Source organism: Dreissena polymorpha, chromosome 14, assembly GCF_020536995.1.
Source record: "Dreissena polymorpha isolate Duluth1 chromosome 14, UMN_Dpol_1.0, whole genome shotgun sequence".
NCBI lineage: Eukaryota > Metazoa > Mollusca > Bivalvia > Myida > Dreissenidae > Dreissena > Dreissena polymorpha.
Genome location: NC_068368.1, coordinates 36,431,119 through 36,441,842, shown reverse-complemented (window position 1 = coordinate 36,441,842; position 10,724 = coordinate 36,431,119). Strand labels below are relative to the sequence as shown.

Here is a 10,724-nt window from a genome sequence, read left to right as displayed (position 1 = left end):
GTGTGATCATTGATGCAATCAACGGATCGATTTCCTACCGAACAGTATCGGGAGCAGCCGGGCGAAGCGGGGCGGTGAAGTATCAAAGAAAAATTTTCTCACCTTTTGCCGACACTGGGACAGTTATTTGCACTTCGAGATAAATCACAGTAAATACATGTAAAATCTGGACTCGGGACAAAATTTTATATCGACATATCGAATTATTCGACATAACGAAAATCGAGATATGCGATGTTTATTTATATAGATAAAGAAGGAAAAAAGTTGGGACATTGAGCTTACTTCGACATATCGAGAATATCGAGATATCCGATGTCGACATAACGAGAGTGGACTGTAGTATTCTTTGAAACAAAAATCAAAGAAAATGCTAATTTTAGAAATTCAGCAGACAACATTTTTGCAGAAGACAAATTTTCCAGCATGCAAAGGGTTAATTAAACACTTTTAAGCAGTTTAATCAGTTCCCTTTTATATTTTTTAGATATCATAACCAGGATGGTGGAAGGAATAAAGATGTTTGTGTGCCGGTTCTGTGGAAAGCTGGAGCCTTCGAAGCAAAAATTTGTTGTTCACGAACGTGTTCATACTGGAGAGAGGCCATACAGTTGCAACATCTGTGGTCATGCATTTGCACACAAGAGTAACCTGACCAAACATTTGAAAAGGCACAGGAGCCAAGAAATGAAGACGAAATCGTAGAACCGCCTTTACATGTCCACATTAAGGCTTAACACTGAGACATGTGAATTAAAAGTCAGGCATTATGTGATTTTTTAAAGAATTTTTTATCTCTTATCTGTTAATTCTGATACCATACTTAACCTTATTATCAATCCTTGTTTTTTTATGGTTTTAGTTATTGGTATGCCCCAACAAAGTGGGTGGCATTTAAGATTAAAACTTGTTTGTCCGTTTGTAAGTCCAGAAGCTGGTGTTTTCAACTACTTTTTTACTAATGCCAATAAATGGTTACTCACTCAAACTTTCACAGTTGAATAACCTTAAAGTAATAATGTTCTGAAAGAAAGGAATATTTTTTTTGACAAATTTGTGCAGCATTATGGCTCTGTCTGTTGTTAATGTCCCAAAATTTGGGTTTTCAGCTGCTGTAGCTACTTGATGGATCTTGCCCAAACTTTGATAGTTGAATGACCTTCATTTTAACATGATCATTAAGAAAGGAATTTTTGCTGCAACAAGTTTTTGCAGAATTATTGCCCTTGCCCATATTCTTACATAGAATATAGATTCCTAAAATGTAACTATTTTCAATTTCTTTCTCTTTGTAAGTACACATACTGTATTTATCAAGATTTAACTTTCATAGTTGAAAGACCTCAACTTTAAAATGGAACATTAGGAATTTTAGCTGGGACAAATTTTGGAAAAATTATGGTCCTTGATGCGTTTGTAAACTTTAGAATTTAAAGTCCCAAAATTAAGTGTTTTCAACTCCTGATTTGGTGGATCATGCTCAAACTTCACAGCAAACTTCACAGAAAACTTCACGGGTGAATGATCTTTATGTGTACATATTGCAAAGAAAGGAACTAAGTGTGGGACCAGTTTTGGCTTAAAATGTCCCTTTGTCTTTTTTTATCCTATGTAAACTACATGTATGTAGTGGATATTTGTGTGTTTGAACTTGTTTGTGGGGATGTCCGTTCCCCCAAGGGAGTCAAATGACCCTTAGCTTGAACATTTAAAGGGTCAGATGAAACTTTCAAGGGTCAAAATAATGAAGCACAGAGTTATTTTGTTTGTGCATACTAGTTAAATTATCTGTAAATGTTTCTTAGTATACATTTTAGTCTAACACATGTGATTGAACAAAAGTTGTATTATATAGGATTAATTATTTATTTAGCTGTCCGGTAACATTTGCATCAAAATGCTGCAAGGCAGGTAATTTGCATGAGTCAAAAGTGAGAAATTTGCAAAATGATTGCATCAAAAAGCAGGATTTTGCTCATTGAAATCCCTTGTTCAGTATGTGTGCAAATAGTGGTATTTCACCTTTTATAATAATTTGTCAGTTCAAAGGATAAATGCATAATACAAAATATGGTAAATTAATTAAATATTGGAATACAAAATTAAATCTGGTGTGACATAATTTTAAAAACATCAGTTGATTATAAGTTAAACATGCTGATTGTATTGTTCTCTGAACAAAAAATTACAATTCAGTTGATCTACAAGTCCTCATGATACCCTAAAGTTTATTACATTGTAGGAAGTAATTTTTACAGTATTGAACATTGGAAGGTAATACGTTAAAGGTGTAATGACAAGGAGGAAAATCACTAGGTAATACCAAAAAACCCATGCCTTTTTCAGGTAAAAAAACTCCAGACACCCTATCAATGTTGGACAAGTACACGTGTCACATCTGCGGTGTCTGCACTCAGTCAACCACTGCACTTCGAGCCCACATACGCATACATACAGGGGAGAGGCCATTTGTGTGTCACATCTGCCAGAAACGGTTTGCCCAGAAAGGCAACCTTAACCAGCATAAAATTGTTCATTTACGCTGATCAAGGTTACTAAGAAGCATTTTGTCATTCATATACGCTGATCAAGGTTACCAAGAAGCATTTTGTCATTCCTAACGCTGATAAAGGTCACTAAGAAGCATTTTGTCATTCATGTACACTGATCAAAGTTACTGAGAAGCATTTTGTCATTCATTTACACTGATCAAGGTTACTGTGAAGCATTTTGTCATTCATATACAGTGATCAAAGTTACTGTGAAGCATTTTGTCATTCATTTACGCGGTTCAAAGTTACTGTGAAGCATTTTGTTATTCATTTACACTGATCGAAGTTACTGAGAATCATTTTGTCATTCATTTACACTGATCAAGGTTACTGTGAAGCATATTGTTATTCATTTACACTGAACAAGATAACTAAGAAGCATATTGTCATTCATTTACTTAGAGGCATATTGCTATTAGTTTACGCTTATCATGGTAACTGAGAAGGATAAACTCGTCCATTATGCTGATCAAGGTAATTGAGAAGCATAGACTCGTCCATTATGCTGATCAAGGTAACTGAAAAGCATAGACTCGTCCATTATGCTAATCAAGGTAATTGAGAAGCATAGACTTGTCCATTATGTTAATCAAGTTTACTGAACAGCTTATTGTCATTCATTTACACTGTTCAAGGTCTTTGAGAAGATTGAATAAACCTGTTTTCTCTTATTATACCCCCACAAACGAAGTTTAGGGGGATATATAGGAGTGAACTTGTCTGTCAGTCGGTCTGTCTGTCGGTCTGTATTAAGTGTCCGCTCTCTAATTCAAGTAGTTTTCATCCGATCTTCACCAAACTTGGTCAGAAGTATTATCTAAATTATGTCTAGGCCAAGTTCCAACATGGGCCTTGTTGGGTAAAAAAGTAGGCATTCAGCATGTTGTCCGCTCTCTTATTCAAGTAGTTTTCATCCGATCTTCACCAAACTTGGTCAGAAGTTGTATCTTGATGATGTCTAGGCCAAGTTCGAACATGGGCCTTGCCGGGTCAAAAACTAGGTCACAGGGTCACTTAGTGCGTTTTAAACATTCAGCATGTTGTCCGCTCTCTAATTCAAGGAGTTTTCATCCGATCTTCACCAAACTTGGTCAGAAGTTGTATCTACATGATGTCTAGGCAAAGTTTGAAAATGGGCCTTGCAAGGTTAAAAACTAGGTCACGGAGTCACTTGGTGCGTTTTAAACATTCAGCATGTTGTCCGCTCTCTAATTCAAGTAGTTTTCATCTGATCTTCCCCAAACTTGGTCAGAAGTTGTATCTAGATGATCTTAAGGCCAAGTTCGAACATGGGCCTTGCCGGGTCAAAAACAAGGTCACGGGGTCACTTAGTGCATTTTTTAACATTCAGCATAGTGTCCTCTCACTTATTTAAGTAGTTTTCATCCGATCTTCACCAAACTTGGTCAGAAGTTTTATCTAGATGATCTGAAGGCCAAGTTCGAACATGGACCATGCCAGATAAAAAACTAGGTTACAGGGTCACTTAGTACGTTTTACACATTGAGCATGGTGTCCGCTCTCTATTTCAAGTATTTTAAATCCGATTTTCACCACACTTGGTCAGAAGTTGTAACTAGATGATGTGTAGGTCAAGTTCGAACATGGGCCATGCCGGGTCAAAAACTAGGTCACGGGGTCACTTAGTGTGTTTTACACCTCACCATGTTGTCCGCTCTCTAATTCAAGTAGTTTTTATCCAATCTTAAACAAAATTGGTCAGAAGTTGTATCTTGATAATGTCTTGGGCAAGTTTGAATATGGGTCATGCCGGGTCAAAACAAGGTCACGGGGTCGCTTAGTGCGTTTTAAACATCAGAATGTTGTCTGCTCTCTAATTCAAGTAGTTTTCATCCAATCTTCACCAAACTTGGTCAGAAGTGTATCTAGATGATGTCTAGGTCAAGTTTGAATATGGGTCATGCTGGGTCAAAAACTAGGTCATGGGGTATCTTAGTGCGCTTTAAACCTCACCATGTTGTCCGCTCTCTAATTCAAGTAGTTTTCATCCAATCCTCACCAAACTTGGTCACAAATTTATCTAAATGATCTCTAGGACAAGTTTGAACATGGGCCATTCCGGGCCTGAAGCTAGGTCACGGGGTAACTTAGTGCGTTTTTTTACATTCAGCATGGTTTCTGCTCTCTAATTCAAGTAGTTTACATCCGATCTTCACCAAACTTACTCAGAAGTTTTATGGAGATGATCTTAAGGCCAAGTTAGAACATGGGCCTTTCTGGGTCAAAAACTAGGTCAAGGGGTCACTTGCGTTTTAAAAATTGAGCATGGTGTCCGCTGTTTTTTGTGAAGACGACATGCAAAATATTATGTGTCAATGCGGCATGTGGGGGTATTCGTCTCATCTGTAACAAAGCTCTAGTTTTAACAGATTGAACAGTAAATAAGCAGAATTCAATACAAAGCTGTATAAGTTATCCATTTCTACTCAATGAAGAGATGGATTATGAAAGACTATGCTGTATTTTTTTTTTGGCTTTTGTGACATCAGAACATCTTTCTCTGTTTTTATGCTCCCCCCAAAAAAAATTTGGGGGGAATATATAGTCGCCGCTTCATCTGTGTGTCTGTGAGTCTGTCTGTGCACAATTTTTGTCCGGGCTATTTCTCAGTAACTAATGACCGGAATTCAATGAAACTTTATGGGAAGCTTCACTACCAAAAGGAGATGTGCATATTATCAGCGGGTTCTGGCCGGATGATTTTTCAGAGTTATGGCCCTTTGAAATTTTACATTAACTGTACATATAGTGCTATTCTTGTCTGGGCTATTTCTCAGCAACTAATGACCGTAATTCAATGAAACTTTATGGAAAGCGTCACTACCAAGAGGATATGTTTATATTATCAGCCGGTTCTGGTCGGATGATTTTTCACAGAGTTATGGCCCTTTGAAATTTTCCATTGTACATATAGTGCAATTCTTGTCCGAGCTAATTCTCAGCAACTTATTAGGGGAATTCAATGAAACTTTATGGGAAGCTTCAATACCAACAGGAGATGTGCATATTATCAGCCAGTTATGGTCGGATGATTTTTCACAGAGTTATGGCCCTTTTAAATTTTCCATTGTACATAAAGTGCAATTCTTTTCCGATTTATTTTTCAGCAACTTATTATGGGAATTCAATGAAACTTTATGGGAAGCTTCAATACCAAGAGGAGATGTGCATATTATCAGCCAGTTATGGTCGGATGATTTTTCACAGAGTTATGGCCCTTAGAAATTTTTTATAAACTGTACATATAGTGCAATTCTTGTACGGGGCTATTTCTCCCCAACTACTGACTGGACTTCAATGAAGCTTTATGGGAAGCTTAACTACCTTGAGGAGATGCACATGTTATTAGTGGGTTCTGGTTAGATGATTTATTTAGAGAGTTATGGCCCTTTGAAAATTTTAAGTTGCTAAACCATCCATCGTATTATTTTGTCCAAAGTTATGCCCCTCAAGACGATTCCTTTTATTTGAATATATAGTGCAATATTGTGACCAAAAAAACCTTTGGGGAGCATCACCCGTCTCCGACGGTTTCTTGTATGTAGTTTTGTTCTCTGTTTAGTGTACTGTGTACTGTACAGGAAGTTGTTTACCAAATATGTTGATAAATGTTGAGAAAGAGATTATTTTGCGTTTGTTATTATCATTACAATTGTTTATAATGAGTTTTCAAACAATTACATGAACTGTTCTTTGGGAAACCAGGCTTTGTGTGTGTGTGTAATGTATTGTCCCAGATTAGCCTGTGCAATTAGCAAAAGCTAATCAGGGAGGACACTTTCCAATTTAATGGAATTTGTCATTAAAAAGAAGTCTCTTCTTAATGAAAACCAAGTCTAAATAGAGAGTTGTTCCAGATTAGTCTGTTGCCCCTCATAAGCTTGTGCAGACTTATCTTGGACAGTACTTTCCACACATGCATTAAGCCTGGTTTTCCCAGAAACTGGATCATATCCTTTTTTAAATGTTATTTGATTCTATGTGATTATTATTTATTAAAACAAATAGCACACATGTCATATGTCTCCTTAAATGTTCATCCAAAACACTTGCACCAACAAAACATTAACTCATATGTGACAATCCACAATGAATGCATCTGAGAAAGAAAAAAAAGTACTTTAAATTGTGAGCATAAATTCTGTGTATTTTCAGTCATACCAAAGGCAGGGCAAATATTGCAAGCTTCTAGCACTATTAGAGGAGAAAGGCTGCTTCACATCCATCAAGTGTGTGGCAAGGTCCAAATGTTGAAAGCTTCTGAAATCATGAGGGGAGATGGGCCACCGCAGATGGGTTACACCTGTCGTTACTGCGGCAAGATCCAGCCATCACCATCAGCAGTGCGAATTCATGAGCGCATTCATACCGGCGAGAAACCGTATCAGTGTGCAGTCTGCAATAAAGCTTTTGCTCACAAGAGCAACCTGGCTGCACATTCCACTGTACACTTGAATTTGAATGTGTAAAATGGGGACTTCTGGTTGGTTAAATTTGTAAAATGGAGATTTCTGATTGGTAGATATTTGTAATTGGATTGTTCAACAGATTTTATAAAATACTTGTGTTACATTTGACAGTAAACTTTAATTTGCAATTGTTAAACGTGCTTTTGAAATAATGTACTGAAATCTGGTGCTTTTGTAAATTGTGAACTTGGACATTTGTATGGGTTTGGAAAAGATATGATATGAGACCAACTCATGCTTGGATTTGTAATGTATAAGATAAATGAGCACTTTATTAACAGTTATTTCTATATTTAAAATTGAAACCTCATGGAGCATTTGATACTTTGTTTTAAATGTGTTGTTATCATTGGCATTTGTAGATTCTCTTTGGCGTGAAAGTAACTGACATTATGGTAATAACTTTATTGAAACCTTGTGCTACATTTAAGACAGGCAATAATATTTACTCTGAATGTCAAAATTTGTTTTGAAAAAAAAACGACTTCATTTTTTTATACGCCTGTTTAAAAAAAACGGGACGTATTATAGTTTCAGCTTGGCGGCGGGCTGGTGGCGTCCACAGCAGTTTCCCCTCTCTAATTCAAATAGTTTTCATCCGATCTTCACCAAACTTGGTCAGAAGTTTTATCTAGACAATATCTAGGTCAATTTTGAATTGGGTCATGCCGGCTCAAAAACTAGGTCACAGGGTCACTTAGTGCATTTCAAGCATTTAGCATGGTTTACGCTCTCTAATTGAAGTAGTTTTTATCAGATCTTCACCAAACTATGTCAGAAGTTGTATCTGGACTATATCTAGGTCGAGTTCGAATATGGGTCATGCCGGGTCAAAAACTAGGTCACGGGGTCACTTAGTGCATTTCAAGCATTTAGCATGTTGTCCGCTCTCTAATTGAAGTAGTTTTCATCCGATAATCACCATACTTGGTCAGTAGATGTATCTAGACAATATCTAGGTCAAGTTCGAATAAGGGTCATACAGGGTCAAAAACTAGGTCACAGGGTCACTTAGTGCATTTCAAGCATTTAGCATGGTGTCCGCTCTCTAATTGAAGTAGTTTTTATCCGATCTTTATCAAATTTGGTCAGAAGTTGTGTCTAGACAATGGCTAGGTCAAGTTCGAATATGGGTCATGCCGGGTAAAAAACTAGATCACGAGGTCACTTAGTGCATTTCAAGCATTTAGCATGGTGTCCGCTCTCTAATTGAAGTAGTTTTCATCTGATCTTCATCAAATTTGGTCAGAAGTTGTGTCTAGATGATATGTAGGTCAAGCTCAAATATCGGTCATGGTAAAGTTATCAAGTTGTCCAAAACCTTCAAACGGGCGTATCTTGTGACAGTTTGGCACTCTTGTTATTGTATTGTTTTTAAAAACTGTTTTCTTGGAAAATGTTATACAAAATAATTTCATTAACATTGAGATCTTAAGTTGTTAATAGCTTTATATGCTGAGAATGTTATAATTGGTATTGAATTGAGATGCAAGTATTAAACTTGGGAATTCCTGATCTAGCAATACATTGGTTGGTGATTGAAAAAAGCAAAACACAAGAAGGTCCAAAATAATTCAATAAAAGAGTGCTTTTTATGACGGTGCTGTTTATTATACATCTTTATAATATGTGAAACAACTCCTCCTTTGATAGTAACCTGTTTACAACATATGGTTTTGAAAAAGGAGCTAAATCAAAACCCAGAAACGGAAACTAAATTGCTCAAATAGTTGTCATAAAAAAGCCTTTTTCATTTTCAGGACCCAGGATATTCCAAGATAAGAACACAAAACACACCAAAAAAAATTGCTCGCACAGTTTTCATAAAAAAATATATGTTATTTTCAGGAACTGGGATATTCGTAGGTCCGACCTCGCCATCATCAAGAAAGTCCAACATTACTGGAGGCCCCTTGAAAACATTAGACACACAATGCTCCACCTGCGGAAAAATCATGTCCACCAAGGCTGCCCTGGTTATTCACACACGAATCCACACTGGTGAAAAGCCATTTGTGTGCTTACTGTGCAATAAGGCCTTTTCGCATAAAGGCAACCTAAAGGCACACTCTGTGGTACATTTGCAAGAGGCTGGAAGCTGGTAGGAACCTGTTTAAATAGATGTGTTTTGTCTATTATGGCAACTTTAAGGGCTCCTTAGAAGCGCTGTGTATAAGAAGGCAACATAAAGGCGCACTCAGTGATTCGTTTGCACGATTGTCATTTCCTTCATGTGTTTTGTATAATTATATAAGCAACTTTGTTAAAGATACAGGAACTGGAAGGATTTTGTTTTCTTACATGTGTTTTATGCGTGAATGACTATGTGAAGTAATTAAATAAATATATATAATGGAGGCAAATTAAAGCCGGAAGCTGGAAGTAACTTGTATAAATGAGCTGCGTTCTGATAAAAAGTGGGCTTCATGCATTATGTTTTGTCCCAGATAAGCATGTGATGGCTGCACAGGCTAATCAGGAACTGCAGATTCTGCTTGTATCGAATTTTTCGTTTTACAGAAGTCCCTTCTTAATGAAAATCCAGGTGGAAAGTGAAGTCCCTGATTAGCCTGTGCAGACTTCACGGGCTGATGTGACATGCATTAACTCTTTCAGTGCGGGAACCGAATTTTGAAGGCCTGTGCAAACAGTTTGGATCCAGATGAGACGCCACAGAACGTGGCATCTCATCAGGATCCAAACTGTTTGCTATTCTGATAGTATTCTTTGGAAAAAATCGAAGAAAATGCTAATTTTAGAAATTTAGCAGACAACATTTTAGCAGACGACAAATTTCCCAGCATGCAAAAGGTTAAGGCAGCTCAACTAGAAGTGCTATGTTTATATAGGCAACATAAAGACGCACTCTGAGATGCATTTTGAAGATTCACAAAAAGCCAAGCTCTTTCGTGACTTTGCAATGTGCTGGCAGTTTTTACTTGTGAATCATACATTATTATTGAAAGATGCAAGATTATTCATTTGTGCTAATAGACTTTATTAAATGAGCCCCTATGCCTATGAAGAAGAACATGGCCAGTTTCAGACAAACATTTAAGCCCAATGTGAACTAGGCACATATGGAAAGAGTTCAATATTGCATGGAGTGTTTTATTTGCAAGGCATTTACATTAATTTTTGTCTGTGATCAAGGTCACTATTTCGTAGTGATTTTTTTTTCAGAGACTGATTTTTCGATTGTTTTTCATTCAAACTGATGTATGCTCAGTTGAATTATCCTAACGGATATTAAATAATTATAACTCTCTGATTATACTCCTTTAATTGACGTTTCGGCATAATGCCTTTATCAAAACAATGGAAATTTCCATTGTTTTGATAAAGGCATTATGCTGAAACGTCAATTAAATGAGTATACACAAATTGATGTATTTACTAATTAATATCATTGCCACACCAGTGATTTTTTTTGCTTTTATATTTTACAGCTTGTGCCATTTGAATAGGGAAAATTAGCGCGATAAACCGTGAAATTGGGAAAAATAGCGTGATAAACCATTAAATTGGGAAAAATTAAGCATTATAAATATTATAAGTAACAGAATTAATATTGTTTTTAAGTGAATGTTCAGATGGTTTTCTAGCCATTTTGGGAAAAGGAGTCTGGTCAAATTGGGAATATTTTTTTTTAATCAATAAAAGCGGCAAATTTGGGAATTAC

General features: G+C 36.5%; 1 protein-coding gene across 1 annotated transcript in view; it reads left to right on the top strand.

Moving 5' to 3' along the window:
• Positions 1-2,372: 2,372 nt before the first annotated feature.
• Positions 2,373-10,724, top strand: part of LOC127857293 (zinc finger protein 235-like) — a 33,630-nt gene continuing 25,278 nt past the window's right edge. Inside the window, exon 1 of the mRNA XM_052393703.1 lies at positions 2,373-2,508. Within this exon, the coding sequence (XP_052249663.1) occupies positions 2,373-2,508 (136 nt within the window). The remainder of the gene's footprint in view (positions 2,509-10,724) is intronic.